We start from the raw sequence: 20,995 nt of genomic DNA on the forward strand, positions 1-20,995 counted from the left end.
TAAAATACGTGACAGGCTGGTCCTTTCAAGTTTGCTAATAAAGTAGATCTCATCGAATAAGTTACTCGGGGAAGGGGAGAAGGAAATATCATTTAAGCTAATGAAGTTGAAAGAAAAACACAAAAAGCTTGAGACGGTGACATACTTTTCTTTAAAAAAAAGCTACAAATTATAAACTGAGCAATCTTGGATACAACTGCAGGGAGGTGGCAGGGGTCTTTAGGAGTGCTGATGGCCTGCCGATAGTCTGCTGAAACAAATGGCCTGATAGTGTGATACCTCAGCCTCCCAATAACATAGGGCAAATGGCCTTCCAGGAGGAGATATAGATTTTCCTTTGAGATATGGAAAGGGAAATAAATTAAATTATGTTGGAACATAGTTTATAAAAAAAGAAAGAGAAGGGAGGGAAGTAGAGGGGGGAGATATACAGTGAGGTAAAAAGATGTGTGTGTGTGTGTGTGTGTGTGTGGGAAGAAGAGATAGAAAATCAGCTTCTGCAGGCATTTGCAATTTAATTGATATTTGGCGGCAGGAAGCCAATCAGTATAAGTAAATTGACGTTATAAGATAAAAATAATTGCCTAATGGGATACCTTCCCCCATGGCTGAGGCAGGGCAAATGAATGTAGCCAGGAACATAGAACCAGCGTGATGGCCGTTACCGGGTACAGCTCACTGCTGCCGTACTGGCAGGGTTCTGCTTGGGCTGCCGTTTATTTTTATGACATCTGCCTCCTCTCCCCGAGAGAAAGCAATGAGCGGTTTCACATTGATTGCCGCTCCAGCCAACGGCGGCCAAGAGAGAGGGCCATAATTAATGACTTTATTTGCCGGAGCACTGCTGAGAACAATTGAGTTTGTTATGGTAACAACGGATGCCAGCTTTCCCTTAGAGGCTCAAGGGAGGTGTTTTAGAGTGGAGTCCAGCCGCAAGAAAACCGGGCAGTGTACCAGATGATCCACATGCAGCGGGGAGTGCTTTGGCAGATGAAATGTCAATAAGGTTGAGTGATTCCACCTTGCGCTGATGGAACCAGGAGTAAAAGCATTGAGGGGCTGGGATGAAGCACTGCTGCTTCAGAGGCGGACTTCCAAGATTCATTATTATGATTCTCTCTTTCTTTTTAAAAAAGGTGGCTGTAGGGGCCAGTCATCGTGGGAGAGCCAGCTCCTCTTGTTCATTAGTCTCCCTATATATATCTCTTATATCCATAACAACGCTACAGCTAAGAAGCATGAGACTATGCTGCAGTGGTTTAAAAGGAACACAAACAACAACAACAAAACAGCCATTCCCTGTTCAGATTTTGAGCAGCAGAATTCTGTATGGAAGGAAAGAGAAAGATGCCCAAAGTAGAATCACCCTGTTGGCAAACAAAGTTATGATGGGATCTGATTCAGGTGGGGTAGCTGTGTTGGTCTGTGGCCAAGTGCAAAGTAATGCACATTGGGGCCAAGAATCCCAGCTACAAATACAAGTTGATGGGATGTGAACTGGCAGAGACTGACCATGAGAAAGATCTTGGGGTCATGGTAGATAATTCACTGAAAATGTCAAGGCAGTGTGCGATTGCAATAAAAAAGGCCAACACCATGCTGGGAATTATTAGGAAGAGAATTGAAAACAAATCAGCCAGTATCATAACACCCCTGTATAAATCGATGGTGTGGTCTCATTTGGAATACTGTGTGCAATTCTAGTCACCGCACCTCAAAAAGGATATTATAGCATTGGAAAAAGTCCAGAAAAGGGCAGCTAGAATGATTAAAGGATTGGAACACTTTCCCTATGAAGAAAGATTAAACGCTTGGGGCTCTTTAGCTCGGAGAAACGTCGACTGTGGGATGACATGATAGAGGTTTACAAGATAATGCATGGGATGGAGAAAGTAGAGAAAGAAGTACTTTTCTCCCTTTCTCACAATACAAGAACTTGTGGGCATTCGATTAAATTGCTGAGCAGTCAGGTTAAAACGGATAAAAGGAAGTACTTCACCCAAAGGGTGATTAACATGTGGAATTCACTGCCACAGGAGGTGGTGGCGGCTACAAACTTCAAGAGGGGGTTAGATAAAAATATGGCGCAGAGGTCCATCAGTGGCTATTAGGCACAGTGTGTATATATTTATATGTGTGTGTGTGTGTGTGTATTTTTTTGCCACTGTGTGACACAGAGTGTTGGACTGGATGGGCCATTGGCCTGATCCAACATGGTTTCTCTTATGTTCTTAAGCATCAGAACAAAGTTCAGTGGCACCTTTAAGACCAACAAAGTTCACAGCATAAGCATTCGTGTGCGAGCATACTTAACCAGACACAGGATCTGAAGCAGCCTTTAATCAGCAGAAGGTACTTCTGATCCTGCAAAAGGGACATTTTTATTTCTGCTTTTTTCATCTTTTGGCTTAAACATGTTGTGCCTGAAGATGTTCACTCTGAAGTCTGGCCCTTCTAGCACCATTGTGGTCATGACTGGGCTATAAAGATTTGTTTGTAATGTGAAGTTTGAGGAGCTGAATGGTCATTCAGTTCACGTTTGTTTGTAAAGAAATAAATTTCACTTTCAGCCTTGAGATATGATTATTAATGTGTTTATTAATACAATATTATGATGATATTATAATTATTAATGTATTTATGTATCAGTACTGTATTTATGTATATATCTGTAACAGAATAGTTCTTCTGTTTAATTATTAAAAACTTTTCCAAAAAGGAAAGTCTTGACATTTCTCCTAAATTTTAACAAGAATAGGGTTGCCAAGTCCCCTGCAGCCTCTGGTGGACCGGCGGGTGGGATCCTCTCCTGATATTACTGGCATGATGACATCACTCATAAGTGACATCATCATGATGTCATGCAACGGATGCTCTGGCAATTTGGAAGGAAAACTTTTCCTCCCAAATTGCTAGAACATCCGGGAAAACCATAGAGTTTTCCCGGAAGCTTCTGGAGCAGCTGGTGCATGCCGGTGCTCTGATGTCACTTACTAGTGACATCATCATGCCAGTGACATTGGGAGTGTATCCCCCTGCCTGCGCACTGTGGAATGGTGGGTTGGGGACCTCCAAAACAGAAGAAACTCTGCCCCTCCTGGGAGCTTGGCAGCCTTGAACAAGAAGTTTGCTTTGAAGGCTCCTTGCACACTAGGAAAATGTGCGCATAAACACACAGTGGGTCCAATGCTTCCTCTAAGCTGTGTAGTCTTGTGAGCAAAAATTCTTCTTTGTGAGCTATTGGCATTAAAATTGTGAGCTACTGCATAAACGAGTTTGCTCTGGGGCCATTTTTCCTGAGCTAAGACAAAAATGTATGAACCAGAGTTTAAAAAACTGAGTTAGCTTACTCAGCTTAGACAGAACACTGGATGGGTCCATTAGAATGGCAGTAGCTCTCCGCAGTACAATCTCAGGTCGAGGTCTTTCACATCACCTCCTACCTGATTCTTTTAGCTGGAGATGATGGGGATTGAACCTGGGATCTTCTGCATACCAAGCCACTAAGACATAGCCTTTCCCTGTAATCTGAAAAAAAACTAAGGACAGGTTGTTTCAGACCAATCTTACATAGTTTAATTGAGAATAGTTTACAAACTTAGTGACAAAATACTCCTTAGTATTCGAACACTGGAGCTAATTGCAGTTATAAATGATTTCCAAACAGTAAAAGAAGAAAAATGTGTCTTTAATATTTTAAACACAATGTAGATCTGAACAGTAACTTTAAGTTTGGGCTACAGGTTTTATAGGACAATCTTAAACAGAGTCTCACCCTTCTAAATCCACGATAGTTAAAGGTATAACTCTGTTCAGGATTGTATTGTTAATCTTTAATTAGTAGATTAATCAGTTAATTACTTGGTGGGGGCAAACAAGTAAGAGTACATTTATTTGAGGGGGCTAGCTTGATAGAGGTGTGCTACTGTAATATGGATCAAAAAAGAAAACACAAAATTGGTTTTCTTTTTTTAACAATCAAAGGCAGCTTAAATATTTGCTTATTTTTGGCTCTCCATGCTTTATAGTCAGTAGGTTTGGAAGGTTTCTTAAGAACTCCTAAAACTTGCAGGACTTGAAAGCATAATGAAAGTGGAAAAAAGGAATGCATATAAATACAGGTAGCATAGCTCTGCAGTACTTCGTTCAAGTCTCTGAAAAACTATGATTTGATATCCAGCCTCTTTTTTTTCTTTGGCAAGATTCTAAAATGGCTTGATCTACTGTGAAAACCTGAGTCCCTGGTAGAGAATTCTTTTTCAGACGTTTCTGTAACTAAACAGTGAGAAATTGAATTATTATTGTTTTTATCTGGGAAAATGCAAATAATTTACTACTATAGATATGGGAAAAGCAGGAGTGATACAAGGAATTTTAATAATAATTTTAGCATTGTATTTCATTGAGTTATATTTGCTATAGTAATTATGACTGTGATATTGCTAGTATGCATGAGATAAAAGACGAAAATTCTCTGAGTTCTTGCACACAAGACAATAGACTTTGGTAGTGATGCTGATCTCTGTGTAGCAGTGGTCCAAGTATATCTAACAGGTCAAGCTTTGAAATGAAGAAGCAATAAGCCAGTGAAATGGTACTATCACCGAAACATGATTGATCAATTGAATTCTATCAGAGACAGTGGACAGTGAGATTAACTCAGGCCTGATAGGTTCAATGAGTTAAAGCATGATGTTCATTTCAGCTTCATTTCACCAGTCTTTGCTTGTGAAATTGGTCAATCAATAGAGGTTGAAGATCATATATATATATATTGGTGACCATCTTATAGGGAATATAATCTACTGTTGTCAACTCCCGACTCCGGCTGCCTTCAGTGGGTAATGGAGACAGAGCTGAGACTCTATCAGTGCCATCAAAATGGTCTGATATCTTCTCCAAATGAAAAGTATTTTTGGATCTCTGATGATTTATCTTTTCTTTCTCTCTCCTCAGCCTCCCCCTCCCTCCTCCTCACTTTGATCTACAGCAAAAACCCATACCCATCTTGGAGAAATATAGTGATTTCTCTTGAAAACGTTTGTGCAATCATCAGTCGCATGCGCTGCAAAATATAAAGCCTTTTCTTAGTGATATTGTCCTTCAGAACATAAAAAACCCTCATCATATAATAGTGTTTAGAAAGCTCAAATAGGGTTCATGCAAAGAAATCTCCCACTGTTTTACGATATTGAAATAACTCCTTTGCTATTTAAGACAGAATGGCTGAACTGCATGCCAGATAAAGGTAGCAGATATACAGAACTCTCAACACTCCTCAGTTTGTAAACAAAGCCTCATGAGTGGTAATGAAACAGAGCCTTGGTCTTTTTCTCTAGTCTCAGCTATAGGTAGCAGGAAAAAAGAATGTGGTTTTTGCATCCTGGTAATATTTAATTGGATTATACAGAATTTTGAAATGTACCATTAAATGCCCTTCCTAATTTTTCTATATCTTCTTATAAGGTGAAATGAAGTGTTTCTATTAATCAGGAAAATAATCTGGACAAAGTGGGCTCTACCTTTTCTTCATGAATAAGGCCCATTCATAGCATTCAGTTCTATAGCTTTTTCATTTCCTAAACTATCAGCCTTGAAATCATATGCTAGAATATACCTTATTAACATCATAGTAGCAGAGTGGAGTAGCTTATATATTTTCTTGTACCAGTTTTATTTATTGTCTTGTATAATAATAGCAGCCTGTAGTTAATCCAGGCTAGCCTCGAGAAAAATGTTGCCAGAATTGGTGGGCCAGAGTTGTTTACTGATTGAAGGAGGAGACGGCTCCCTCAGACTTTTTTCCTGAACTGGATCTGAAAACCTTGATCAAAAATAGGTTCACAAAGATCCAAGTGGGCAGCCGTGTTGGTCTGAAGCAATAGGACAAAGCAGACAAGTTGTACCTTTAAGACCGACTAAGTTTTATTCAGAATGTAATCTTTGGTATGCTCTAAGCAGACTTCATCAGACAAAATTGGTTCACCTGAAATTAATCACTCAGTGAAGTGTAATGAAGATATTTAAGGTTGTTGCCCAAACAGGACAAATTACTCTTCCTGGGCCTGAGGGAAGTCAGGGAGAGCAGAGACTCCATCTGAACACAGAAGAGTCTGAGGTAGGATCAGCCTTTAGACTGATCCTCTTACTAGTACAGGTACTATTGATCAGATTTTTCTACAGCGACATCGGGCACTTTCAGGCTGCAATCCTACATGCTAAATAACGCAGTTTCAATCCACTTTCACTGCACTTTCTAACTAGATTTTACAGTATGAATGGACAAAAACCAGTTTGAAAATGTATTGAAAGTGTGATTGCAGCCTTCGCACGCACTAAATAATACAGTTCCAATCCATTTTCAATGCATTCTGCGACTGGATTTTACTGTGCGAAATGGCGAAATCCATTTACAAACAGTCGCTGGATTGAAAGTGCATTATTTAGCATGTGTGAAAGCGTAACAGCTAATCTTTTATGTTTAAGTACGTTTCATGGTAAAAAGTTTTCAGGAGCCATAACTGGCTTTGGAAGGACAGAATTAATTTCTTTGAGATTTTACTGTACATTTTTGGCTTTTGCCTGACCTTTGATAATTTGATTTCAGTGGATTTAGAAGGGTGTAACTCTGGTTAGGATCACACTATAAATTTCTTAATTTAGACTTGCTCTAATCTAATGAGTTTTGACACCAATCTTGAGGACGTTACTTTCTGTAGGCTGGAGAGAGGTTTGAAGTCAGGAAATTTGTGTGTGTGTGCTTTTGTCAAGACATCAGTTGGCCCAATAGGAGGCCTATTTACACAGCCAAAGTGGTCATACTTAAAGCAATACATTTCTTGTTTGAGACTTGAGGGTCAGAGTCTTGGTGATATAAGGCTGGAACCAGGTGATCTCAGTAGAAGTAGATCTTGGTGTAGGGGTTAGAGTGTCAGATTGGGATCTAGAAGACCCAGGTTTGATTCTTCAGTTTGCCATGGAACCGTGATGGGTGATCTTGGGCCAGTCACTCTTTCTCAGCCTAATATCTTGCAGAGTGGATGTTCTGAGGTAAGACAGAGATGATGTTATAATGATGTTTTCTTCAGATTTTCTCAGAATTTAGATATAGCCAGAGCTGGGAATAAACCCAATTTAAAATAATAGGGCTTACTTCTGAGTAAAAGTGTATAGGGTCACACTGTCAGTGTAGAAAGAGAAGAGATTGAATTTATACCCCACCCTTCACTTGGAGTCTCAGAGCGGCTTACAGTCTCCTTTCCCTTCCTCTCCCCACAACAGACACCCTGTGAGGTAGATGGAGCTGAGACAGCTCTGAGAGAACTGCTCTTGAGAGAACAGCTTTGAGAGCACTTGTGACTGACTCAAGATCATCCAGCTGGCTGCATGTGGAGGAGTGGGGAATCAAACCCAGTTCTCCCAGATTAGAGTCCACTGCTCTTAACCATTACACCAAATTGGTTGTATAGAACTGGCTCTGTAGAACTGTGGTTAGGGTGCTGGACGAGGCTCTGGGGAAACCCAGGTTCAGATCTCCACAAGACTACAGCCAACCACTTTATCTCCCTCTAACTTAACTTACAGAGCTGTTGTGAGAATGAAACATATGATGCCAGGAGTTTCTTGGAAGGAACAGTGAGCTAAAGGTGTGGTAGATTTACTTCCACATAAGCTAAGGCAAAAGTCAAAGAGTTGTTTGCGTCATTGTGGACACTGATAAATGCTTTGGCAAAGATTCTTTTTTATCTCAACCTAGTGGCTTATTTGATTTTATTTGCATTCTGCATATGCATGGGAGTGTACGGCTGAGCTGATAGGGTTGTCAGCTCTGGCTTGGGAAATTCCTGGAGATTTGGGGGTGGTACTTGTGGAAGGTGAGTATGGGGAGGGGAGGAGCTCAGAAGCGATGTGATGCCATAGAATCTGCCCTCTGAAATGGGGAGGGACGGTGGCTCAGTGGTAGAGCATCTGCTTGGGAAGCAGAAGGTCCCAGGTTCAATCCCTGGCATCTCCAAAAAAGGATCCAGGCAAATAGGTGTGAAAAACCTCAGCTTGAGACCCTGGAGAGCCGCTGCCAGTCTGAGAAGACAATACTGACTTTGATAGACCAAAGGTCTGATTCAGTATAAGGCAGCTTCATATGTTCATATATGTTCATATGAAATGGCCATTTCCTCCAGCAGAGCGGGTCTCTGTGGTGTGGTGATCAGCTGTAATTCTGGAAGAACACCAGGTACTACCTGCAGGCTGGCAACCTAAGTGCATAAGTGTAGGGTTGTGTCAAAGAAGTTTACAGTGCAAGAGGGAATAGAGTTAAGAGCTCTTCGCCTGTTGTCTTGGCTTGGGAGAAAGGAGCTGAAAGGCACTGTGGTGTTTGTGTGTGTCTGTGTATGTGCAGAAACACATCTACAGCCCCAATCCTAATCATGGGTGTGACTCAAAGAGCTACTGATGCTCACACCAAAGAGCAGCGGCGGGCTGTGTCTCAGTGGTAGAGCATCTGGTTTGTATGCAGGAGGACTTGGGCTCAATCCCTGACTGCTTTGTTTAGAAGGATCAGGTAGTACCAGGTGGGAAAGACTTCTTCTAGGACCCTAGAAAGCTGCTGTGAGTCAGAGTAGAACATACTAACCTTGAGGGATCAAGGGTTTGATTCAGTGTAAGGCAGCTTCATGTATTCATTATCTCAATGGAAATTATTTTTTTTGGCAGCTGACTATCATGTTTTCAAGGACTTTTACAGCTCCTCTCACTCAAGTTTCAAAACCAGCTTAGAAACCTGGATGGAGGGATTTGTGTGCAACTAAAACAAGTGTCAACCCCATTGGTTGGCCTGAACTGCTTTCATGATTCTTCGGATCCTGGTACACCCAAATTTGCTTGGAAGTACATCCCACTGATTTCAGTGGATGTTTAGGACTAGAATGCTAGCAGTATACGTGAAAGAACAATTTCCCTACATTATGGAATGATTGGATGAAGAATTTCTTTACTGTTCCCTGGAGCATATTTACAATCTGAACTGTTAGAAGTCTGCCAACACTATTTTTTAATTACCAGAGATGTTCCAGTGTACTCAAAACAATGTCTGATGGTAATGGTGATTATCTCATGTTTATGTGAGTATTGAGATGAATTATTACCAGGATTCAAATGTGAGAAAGTTCCCTAAATGTGCAATTGTCACATTCAATTGTGAATTATCACTCGTTATTATAAAACACATACAACCTGGGTTTTAGTTATGAAACTTGTATGTTTCCAGGTGTTGACACCATAGTATTTAGCAGCAAACACAAACAAACACACACAGTTTGATGCTTATGGCAATTTAACAGTGCAATCCCAATCATATTTATATCCTTCTAAGTACACTGAATAGGATTATTATTTTTATCATTGCAAAATCATGGAGTTATATCTTCTTAAATGTTCACAGTGCACTTTCAGATTCAAAACTGAATTTATTTCAGGTATAGTTAGCATATTGGCTTTCAACTACCCTGGGCCCCTAGACTTCATTTGAAAAAATGCTTCTTTCTTCACAGTTTATTCATATTAAAAACCCAGTGCAATAAATAGTATGTTGAACAAGCATTTAACAGCACATAGTAGTAATGCCTAAATTTATAAGAGGAGAAACTAAAATGAAAATTATTATAATAAATTGAAGGTAAAATGGTTCCATGTGTATATGGCTGCAGTCAGACAACAGAAGCTGGAACAGTCTGGCCATGCCTCTAATTTATCTGGTACTATTTGTTCCAGAGAGTCTTGTCCAAACATAACACCTTTATCCCGCCTCACTGTGCACTCACCCTGTGGTGGACCATTCAGACTACTGTTGTGGTAACCACAGAGCGGATGCTTGGGTGACATATATTTTGTTTTTTACAAAAAATGCTTTTTGGTCATGTGCAGAAGTGTATATTCACTGTCAAGTAGTGATTCATAACCCAGGCATGAATATGTGCTTATGTGCACATAGCTAAGAGTAAAAAAAAAAAATGGCAGCCACAGATTGGAAGCTACAGACTTCCCAAACAGCTTGAGCACACAATGGAGTGATCAGACTTCTGGATATGCACAGTGAACCCAGTAGTTCAGTAACTAATATGGGCTTTGTCCAGTGTCAGGAAAGTTGGGATGAGCGGGGGGGGGGGGGGCTGATGACTGCGGAATGGGATACAGATGTTGCTGTCTGATTGTGCAATTCAAATCCATTTGGGAGGAACAATGACAACAGATCAAATAGCTCATCTGATCGCAGCATACGAATAGCAGTTTAGTGCAGAAAGTGAATTTTGTAAAAGTGGACACAGCTAAAAACTTTTGAAATTGGTAATTTTGAGTGGAGAAAGGGTTCTGGTTATTACCTACTTACTGAATTCTTGTCTGACCACCAAAGTGCTTCTGGAATTTAAATAATCAACTCAAAGCTAACCAAAGTGTAGTGCATTGCTTAGAGTATTGGATCTAGGAGACTCCAGGTTTGAACCTCACTCTGCAATGGAAGCTCACTGGATGACCTTGGGGTAGGCACACACTCACACTCTCAGCCTAACCGACTCAGCAGGGAGGACAGAGCTCCTGTTTTGGCAGGATACCTCCTGCCCCTTGCTGGCTCTTCCTCCTTCTACTCCACAGGGCAGTGGAGAGAAATGCTGTGGGAAATTGGGAAGGGGGCTCAGCATCATATCAGTGCCATGACATTACTTCTTGTGTGAACTGGAAATGACACCATCCCATTGGGCAATGGTCCAGCATTTGCCCCAAACTCTAATGTTAAACCACAACATTGTCCTGCTGTGATAACATTACTTCCAGGTTGGTCCAGAGGTGGTGTTATGGTGTTGACACAATGCCAAAAAGGAAGATCCCAGCTCCCTATGATATCCATGAGCTGGCAATTCTACTTACAGGTTTGTTGTGAGGATAAAGTGGAGAACAATATAAGCCACTGAAGTAATAAATAAATAAATGAGATGAAAGCAGGATATACCTGTCAATGGAAATAAAAATCAAACAGTTTTAGAAAACATGTGACTATGAGACATCTGTGTATGTGGTTTTGTGTGTCACTGTACTGAATTGAAATGGAAGAGGCATCTTCGTGTTGCCAGGTGCCTTCCTCCTGCTGGCGGGGCAATTTATGGGGGGTGTTTCGGGGGTAGGTGGGAATGTTGGCGATGCACTGATGTCGCTTCCAGAAATGACATCATCGCGTTGGTGAAGTTGTGGTGATGCTTTACTTTTTGGGCAAAACTCTATGGTAAAAATGGCTATAAACCACAGATTTTTGCCCCCAAAGAACTTCACTGATGTGATGATGTCACTTCCAGAAGTGCTGTCAGCATGTTGCTGATATCTTGTGGGGACATTTGGGGGGTGGGATTTCTCCTGCTGGCCATTTGATCAGGGCCAGGCAGAAACCTGCCAAATCAGGGGATCAGCTGCACCCACCAGGCAAATAGGAACCCTGAGGTAGCTACAAAGATTTTTCAAAAGGTAGCCACTTGTTTGCTCTATTTTTATCCTGCTCTTCCTCCAAAGAGCTCATAGTGGCCTCCCCTCTCAAAATGATTCCTTGAGGTAGATAGGCTGAGAGGGAGAGGGAGAGGGGGAGAGAGAGAGAGAGAGAGAGATTGGCCCAAGGTCACTCAGCGGGCTTCTTGGCACTGTGGACATTTGAACATGAATCTTCCCGATCCTAGCCCAGCACTTTAACAAGAGGGTAGTCCTCTTAGATGAGTCTTTGTACAAGATGCTTCTTGTAAAATCTCATTGTAATGACCTTACACTAATTGCAGCCACATCACATTCTTTCAAAATAAATGTCTCTAAAAGTATGTTATTTCCCTAGCTAGAAATAAGGGTGGCTTGAGTTTGAAGCCCTTCCCATTCTTAGGAGCCTTCTTCCAATTTAAGAGGCTCTTCTGTTGGGAGGAAGAATGATCTGAGTTGAGGCGAAGTTCCTCCACCTGAAGGTAGGATACTGCCCAATATGTTTACCTTTCTAAAACAGTAGTGATATACTCCCACATTAATTCAGCAGTAAAGTAATCCATTCTGCTAATCTGCACTGCCCTTTCAGAGAGGAATAAATGACCTTGTTCTGCTCTGTTTTGCCCTAGTGCTGAAATGACAGATGGTGACTATCCTATAATTCCATGGACTAAGAAAGGGAGAATGGACTATTCTGCCTTTTTTAAAGGACAGTCTACTCAACTATTTCAGCTTAGGGGGCCAGAAATGTGTATTTAGAAAATATAGCTGCAACCTCCTCAGACATCTGCTTGAGCTAGGGTTGCTAGAGTTGGGGCAGGAGATCCTCTGGTTTGGAGGCCCTCCCCCTGCTTCAGGGTTATTGGAAAGCATGGGGGGTGGAATGTCCACTGGGCACTCCATTAAAGTCAGGTCCCCACAGGGGTACAATGGTCTGTGAAGTCAGGTCCCCATAGCGTACAATGGAGAACTGATCAGTGGGTATCTGGGGCTCTGGGGGGCCTGTTTTTTGAGGCAGAGGCACCAAATCTTAACATCTGGAGCCACTTCTCAACCCCCCCTCCCAAGTTTCAAAAAGATTGGACCAGGGGTACAATTCTATGAGGCCCAAAAGAAGGTGCCTCCATGTTTCATTATTTCCAATAGAAGGAAGGCATTTAAAAGAAGCATGGTCCCTTTAAATGTGATGTCCAGAATTCCCTTCAGAGTTCAGAGTGCTTGCCACAACCTTGCTCCTGGCTCCACTTCCAGATTCTCCTGGCTCTACCCCCAAGGTCCCCAGATATTTCCTGAGTCAGACCTGGCAACCCAAGCTTGAGGCAACTCACAGTGTAAAATCTACACACCATAAAATCATAACAACAACAAAGCATAAATAATTATCAGTATTAAAGACGGCAATAAAGCAAGACTACCAGGGATAAAAAAAGCCTGGATAAAGATATATTGTTTGATATGATGCCTTAAAAAACAAATGTAGGTGCCAGATGAGCCTCAAGGGAAAGGGCATTCCAAATGCAAAGTACCACACTTGAAACAGTCTTGTCTTTGGTTGCCACCCAGTTTACCTCTCAACTCCTGTTCGATCTACTACTTATTCCCTTGCACACAAAGGCCTTCACCTGATAAATTTCTTAGACCCAGGATTCTGTCAAAGGCACAACACCAGAAGTTATTCTGTCTTTGACACAGCTGTAAATTACATCCAAACAAAGCAGATACAACTTTAACTCTCTCTGATTTTATACTTTGTGATGAGCAGGCATACAATGAGGGTACTTCTGATGCACTTTAAAGGCTCCTCTTTGCCGGAGGCACGAGCTGAAGGGCGAGAGCTAAAGGGCTCTTGGCCTGTGGCTCTTAGCCTGGGAGTCCTGTAGGGAGTAGTTCCTCATAAGAAGTCTTAAGAGGCAGTTTGGCAGTGGAATTTACAGGAAAGTCCAGATAAAGAGAACTAATTTTGAAATGGATTGCAGCAGCATGGCTGGTGAAGGAGCTAAGGTCTGTATAAAGTCTGTGGGATGTTTTGACTGATCAGATCAGACAAAATCTGAGGATGGACCATGTGATCTGGCCACATGTGTATCCAGTTCCAGTTGTAGGGTTGCCACTTCTGAATGGGGAAATACCTGGAGATTTAGGGGGTGGAGCCCGGGGAGGGCAGGGTTTGGGGAGAGAAGGGACTTCAGCAGGGTGCAATGCCAATGAAGCCAACCACCAAAGTAGCCATTTTACTCAGGGGGATTGATCTCTTACTGCCTGGAGATCAATTGTGATAGTAGAAGATCTCTAGGCCCCACTTGGAGGTTGGCACTCCTATTCCAGTATTAAACTCCTTTGTCCAGATTGAAGGTTCCACTTTAGACAAATTTATAGGTCTGCTAACCTTCTGCGACATAATTGTATTATGCTCCTTTATATCGTATTCTGGACTTGGTGTTTCAGGATGAAACATGTGAAAAAAATTGAATAATAACCTTAACTCACCGTAATGATAGCATTCTGAGTAACTTCACACATGCCCTACAATAATAAGGCTATCGTTTTCAATAAAGCAGAAGCAGAACTTTTTTTTTGGTTTCCACATCACTAGGATTATATAAATATATAACTTTCAAGTCCAATTGCAAATAATGTTGGTTTAACCTGGAATTTAAAACAAGCATTTCCATGCTCTGCAGAAAGGGGCTTCTGGCCTTTTGCTATCATGCAGCTACCTACCAGAGTTTTAATTTTATAAGCCATGGTTGATTAAACCCAGCACTTGTTCTGCTAGACATTATATTATTTGGAGAAGTGGGGGAAAGATACTGTGTGCTTTTTATGCGTTTGTTCCTTTTTGCCCTTAGGTGTGCCAGAAAATATTTTTTATTTAGGTTCAGGCATCCCACAATGCAAGTACAAGAATGGATTAATTTTTTTTTTGCCATTAATCTGGAAAGCAAAATAAACAAGAAAAAGAGAACAGAACCAGTGATTATTATTTCTTTTGTTAATGACAGAGCCTAAATGCACAATATTTGTCTTCTGCTAAATACTAGATTTGATGCATGGATGTTCAACACAGGAACATGCTTTATTATAACTCAGGAACAAGACAACATAGTGGGGCTGTGACCCTGCTTAGATGCATGCACAGGAACACCCGCCCCCCACAACCCTCCATAACAAATCACTATAGTTGAGCTTCGCACCAAACCAGCTGGTTGGTCCCCAAAGAGTCCAGGTTTTATTAGTATTGAGAGTCTCTGTGCCCTGCTTCACTGGGTGCGTGTGAGTGCTCTGTTAAACATTAAGTCCAGTACACAACATCTTCAAAAGCAGAAATTCTTTTTAACCTCAGAAAAATCCACACAAGATTATGAATGCTATTAATTATTTGCCTGGTTATTTCAAATAGTTCTAATTCTTCAAAGAGTGGTTCAGTCAAAAGCCAGAATACAAAATTGCTTTTAGATCCAGATATGGCTGATTGTTCCTAATTTAGATATTCTTGACTTTTTAAAAATGAAGCAGATAACCAAACTTTTGCACTACTTTTGAAATGCAGACCAATACATGATAGGGAACAAATCTATATCACTGAAGTCTGTAAATGCTTTACACTGAGTTTAAAAGTATCAGCCATAGCACTATTCTATGACTATATGACTGATAAATTTAGAAAAAATGACTACATGTACTCTGTGGCTTGGATGCTGCCTAGAATTTCTGCATGTGCAAAAAGGTTGGTATTTTCACCAATCCCACCCTCCTAGGCAGCCCTAAATGTCTCCCCAAATGTTGCCCATGGGAGAACCCCACCTCCAGATATAGCTGGGGAGGCATAATCAGAGAACTCCCTTGGGCGGGAGAATCAACAAAAATTGTGCCTGCAAAAATTCTATGCTAGTTTCAAGACTACATTTGCTATTCTATAGTATGGAGTTACTCTAGGAGGCAAACAATTGTATTTTTGTGAAAATTTCGTCATATGCTATACTTTCGATTCCTTTCACATGTAATTAACTACTCTAAGTTATTCAGCAACTGTATGACCTTCTTGAAGTGTTTCCCTGCACCTCTTCTGGGATAAATTTCTCTTATTACTATTAAACATATGGTTAATATATCAAAGGTCTTAATGAAATTAAATAAAATACACAACTAAGTTTTATAACATCTGTTATAAATGTATCAAAATCTCATGTAAAAAATTAGAAGTGATTACCATTATAACAGCTATATATCTGTATCTGTATTTTTTTCCCTCTTGGAAAGGTATTCAGGAGTCTCCAGTACCAAACGGCCATTCTCTCCCAGGTAGAGATTTCCTTCGGAAACAAATGCGGGGAGATCTTTTCACTCAGCAACAGTTAGAAGTCTTGGATCGAGTCTTTGAAAGACAACATTATTCTGACATCTTCACAACAACTGAACCCATCAAACCAGAGCAGGTAAATGTTTAAGCAGATTTGCCTTCTTTCCTTTGTCTCCAATACCTACCCTTTTGATCGTTACAGTGTTTGATGTCAACTATTTGATATCCAATATTTGACATTTGTCACAGTATTTGAAATCTGATTTTGGCATTTTATAATCTTATTGGATATTCAGTAGTATTTGATCATCTATACATTTTATTCAATATTTGCTATTTACTGGTTGGTAACTGATACTTTTGATTTGATATTCTGTTTTCCGAAATCTACATATAATGATATATTGAACCCTTTGAGATGGTGTTGAAAATGAGATGACAACTATGCAAGAACAGAAGAAGAGCTAAGGGTTCTGGGGGGAAGTAGGAAAGTAGGAAAGGCATATAAACCAGAGGAAAACACAGAATTATATTCTCACTTGTTCATGCTGAAGAGAAATCCAGCAGATTTACAGTTAATGTAAAAAAATAGCAATCTCTAGAAAAGTCTACCGAGTCAGGAACTTATTTTTGTTTCTCACATCCAGTTAATTAGGCAACATCTCTTTAAAGACTGTACATAAAAGACCCCCTTCTCCACTTAGGAGATATTGCAGGCTCAAGTGAATACATCTAAGTGTCAACCAGATTTTTCATTTTGGGGGCAAACTTTAATAATCAAAATCAATTTTGGTACTTAAGGTCATGTAAATATTAAATTGTTGAGCTAAAAAGTTTGTTTTGTGGGGAGACTGAACACCATCTATGATAGAACCTCCTATTCAATTAATAAGATTCTTTATGGTAATCAGGCCTGCTGCTAAATTAAAACTGTTTGGCGTTTTCAGTCTTGCAAGGAGGTAGGATGTGTATGGGAGCATTTCTGTGATTGCACACTATATTTTACTCTCATTTACTCTATTTTGATACAATTGTATTTTATAAGTCTACTTTCTTTAAGTTGGTGGTCAGACAGCTATGAAAACATTCAGTAAGTCTCAGGCTACATGTTTCATTACATTGCAGTTGTTCTAATAAACCAGTCTTTACTTTTAACAATACTCTTGTTTTATGAAAATCTTACAATAATATTTCACAAAGAGTCTCATTTTTGTTAATCTATCTGCAGTATTAATTGAATCAGTCACTATCACAATTTCAAACACCACAGATAAAAGGTTGTATCACCTTAATAAACAATGATCCCAATCCAAAGGAAGTTAGTCACACTTATATCCAAGTGGAACATCAGTAATTTGCAGCCTGCCTGTCTCAGTTTCTCTGAATTGGGGCTGGTGCTTTTATAGAGTCCACACCAGAGCCAGATTAACAATTAGGCCAAGTAGGCACTGGCCTATGAGCCCCCATGTCTTTAGGGGCCCTGGGCTGGCTTTCCTCCCCAGTTTCCCCCCTGTTTGTAGCCCTCCCAGTCTGCACGTGCAGCCAGTAACTGAGCTGCTCTTTGCCTGACTTGCCTGGTGCAGCTGCTGTGGTGTCGTCACCAAGTTTGCTTCTCTCTGCCTCTCCCCTGCAGCTTCGTCAAAGGGGCTTTTGAGAAGGTGCCTGCCGGCAGCAGTGGGGGCTACTGCTGGTGGGACAGGTGCTCCAACTCTGAGATAAATTGTGAGGGGCCCCTGAGATTTTGACTGCCTAGGGGCCTCAACAGGGTTTAATCCGGCACTGGTCCACATATTCAGCTGCAGAAGAGAGGTGGGTTTTAAAGTGTTTTTAATGCCTTTTATGGCAAAAGAATTCCCTGTGCTGTGCCTTTAAGAGCTTCTAAGCAGTAGGGTTGCTAGACCCGAAGATGGAAACAGGTAGGGTTGCCAAGTCCAATTCAAGAAATATCTGGGGACTTTGGGGGTGGAGCCAGGAGACTTTGGAGGTGGAGCCAGGAGACATTAGGGGTGGAGCCAAGATCAAGGCTGTGACAAGCATAATTAAACTCCAAAGGGAGTTCTGGCCATCGAATTGAAAGGGACCACGCACCTTTGAAATGCCTTCCTTCCATAGGAAATAATGAAGGATAGGGGCACCTTCTTTTGGGTCTCATAGAATTGGACCCCCTGGTCCAATATTTTTTAAACTTGGGGGATATTTTGGGGAGAGGCACTAGATGCTATACCAAAAATTTGGTGCCTCTACCCCAAAAAACAGCCCCCCCCAGAGCCCCAGATACCTGTGGATCAATTCTCCATGATTTTCTAGGGGATTAAATCTCCACAGGGAATAATAGAGTTCCCAGCAGACATTTCCCTTCCCTCCCCTCCCCCCGCTTTCTGACGACCCTGAAGTGGGGGGAGCGTCTCCAAACCGGGGGATTCCCTGCCCCCACCTGGGAATTGGCAACCCTAGTAACAGGGCCTACCACCATCGGGCCCTGCCCCCAGCCACCCATCAGTTGGCTTACCAGTAGAAAGAAAAAGGTCCAGGCCATGTTGGCAGTGTTGTGCAGGAAGTGATGGCATCATGCCAGCAACTTGTTGGTGATGTTCTGGTATTTGGCTAAAAATTCAATGGTAGAAGCCGAGTTTACTATAGAGTTTTTGCCAAAATACCAGAGCATTGCCTGGAAGTCACTGAGATTTAAACCATTGCCTTTCTAAATTTCTAATGTTAACTGCTTAATTTTTAATCATGTGCTGCATATAGGCATGCTAAAGTGACCTGATTGAGTTACACGCGCTTTTGATTCTTGCTTTCTTCCGGTGGCAGAATAGGAATCTCTGTTTGCCTGTTAGCAGGCTTAATTACTTCAAAGAATAGCAGTTCCTTTAGGTGGATACAGTATTTGCTTTTTGTTCTACTCTTTTAACTCTTAGCTTTGACTCAAGACTATGGTTGCCAACTCCAAATAGGGACATTCCTGGAAATTTGGGGATGGAGCCCGGAGATAGCAGAGTTGAGGGAGGAGGAAGCTCAGCAAATATGCGACACTATAGAGTCCAAAGTCTAAAGCTGCCACATTCTCCAGGGGAACTGATCTCTGTGCTATCATAATGCCCCTGTATAGATCAATGGCGCGACCTCATTTGGAGTACTGTGTACAATTCTGATCACCACAGCTCAAATATATTATAGCATTGGAAAAAGTCAAGAAAAGGGCAACTAGAATGATTAAAGAGTTGGAACATTTTTACTATGAAGAAAGGTTAAAGCGCTTGAGGCTCTTTAGCTTGGATAAATGTCGACCGAGGGGTGACATGATAGAGGTTTACAAGCCTATGCATAGGATAGAGAAGGTAGATAAAGAAGTGCTTTTCTCACAATACAAGAGCAATCGATGAAATTGCTGAGAAGTCGGGTTAAAACATATAAAAGGAAGTACTTCTTCACCCAAAGAGTGATTAACATATGGAATTACTGCCACAGAAGGTGGTGGCAGCACCACCTTCTGTGGCAGTAAATTCCATATGTTAATGCACAGATGGCTTCAAGAGGGGATTGGATAAACATAAGGAGCAGAGGTCCATCTGTGGCTATTAGCCACAGGGTATAAATGGAACTCTCTGTCTGGGGCAGTGATGCTCTGTATTCTTGGTGCTTGTGGGGGGCAACAGTAGGAAGGCTTCTAGTGTCCTGGCCCCACTAGTGGATCTCTTGATGGCTCTTGGTTTTTGGCCACTGTGTGACAGAGTGTTGGACTGAATGGGCCATTGGCCCAATCCAACATGGCTTCTCTTATGTGATCTCGACATCAGTCATGATTCCAGGAAAATTCTAGGCCTTACTTGGAGGTTGGCAACCCTACTCTGGGTATATGAACACTTCTTATTCTGTCCAGTGGTTCTGACCGCAGGAGGGCTTGCTAGATTGGTGCCTTCCAAAATTAGCAACTCTATTTGCTAACTAGCTTCCTATTCATCTAAGGAAATCAGTGAGGCATAGTTTTCGGTGTAAAAACAGAGGCCATGAATTAGCCACAATGCATCAGCCCTATTGATTTAAATGGGACATATTTAAACTTTTACTTGTCTCTCCATTCTATTTAGTAGATTTTAATACAGCTCAATTACAACCTAAACTGAATGTCTTTGCCACTACATATACATACATAACACTTTTTTTTTAAAGAGGAAGTCTACCTGTGAAGTTATAGGCATGCTGGGAGATCAAAGGAGGAGGGAGAGAAGAGAGTAGTATGTACTGTCCAGACATATTTGGAGTAAGCTGAGTTCCAGCTGTGTTCTCAGTGTAGGTTCAGGAGGTGCTGGCAGGCATAAACTGCCATCATCCATTGCCATGCCATATGTGCCATAACCACGGCCAGTCCCCTCAGAGGCTGGTCTTTGTTGTTTTGTGTGTATTGTGTGTATTGAACTAACTGATCTGGCATGCCACTACTTGTCACCGGTGTCAGAAGCTGCTTGCTGGTGTATTGGATGAAGTTGTTGAATTAAAGAAGTGCTTTGACAGCAGCTCTAGGAACAACTCTATAGAAGGCACAGATTATAAGATTCATAGGGAGAACAACTGTGGTGGTGGAAGGTGCCATCAAGTCATGGTTGACTTATGGTGATGCCATAGGTTTTAAAGGCAAGAGAGGTAGTTTGGCATTGATGGCCTGGCTCCACATAGCAACCCTAGTCTTGCTTGAAGGCAGGGCTTTTTTTGAGCAGGAATGCAGTTCTGGTTGGCTTGGCATCAGGGGTGTGTGGCCTAATATGCAAATGAGTTCCTGCTGGGCCTTTTCTACAAAAAAGCCCTGTGCAAAACAATGGTGACATCAGGGGTGTGTGGCCTAATATGCATATGAGTTCCTGCTGGGCTTTTTCTACAAAAAAGCCCTGCATGGAAGTCTCCAATCTGAGTACTGTCCAGGGCCAACCCTGCTTAGCATCCAAGATCTGATAAGATCAGGCTAGCCTGGGCTTTCCAGGTCAGAGAGGGAGAACTGCTTCACAGAGAAAAAATGGATTCTGTATGACTTAGTGACTGCTGTGATTTGCCTTGAATTTGTATTTCATGAATTTGCACAGAAGCAAGAAACGTTCACCGAGCTGTAAATATTCAAAGAGCAGGAGTCATTGGGGGAGTAGGGGAGGTTAGCTGTGAATTTCCTGCATTGTGCGGAGGGTTGGACTAGTTCAC

General features: G+C 41.5%; 1 protein-coding gene across 2 annotated transcripts in view; it reads left to right on the top strand.

The window, feature by feature from the left end:
• The window catches only part of PAX5 (paired box 5), a 298,952-nt gene that overhangs the window by 70,496 nt on the left and 207,461 nt on the right, over window positions 1–20,995 (top strand). For both annotated transcript variants that reach the window (XM_060237028.1, XM_060237029.1), the window contains exon 6: window positions 15,766–15,941. In XM_060237028.1, coding sequence (XP_060093011.1) covers window positions 15,766–15,941 — 176 coding nt within the window. The remainder of the gene's footprint in view (window positions 1–15,765; window positions 15,942–20,995) is intronic.

Source organism: Heteronotia binoei, chromosome 4 (assembly GCF_032191835.1).
Source record: "Heteronotia binoei isolate CCM8104 ecotype False Entrance Well chromosome 4, APGP_CSIRO_Hbin_v1, whole genome shotgun sequence".
In the NCBI taxonomy this organism is placed as follows: Eukaryota; Metazoa; Chordata; class Lepidosauria; order Squamata; family Gekkonidae; genus Heteronotia; species Heteronotia binoei.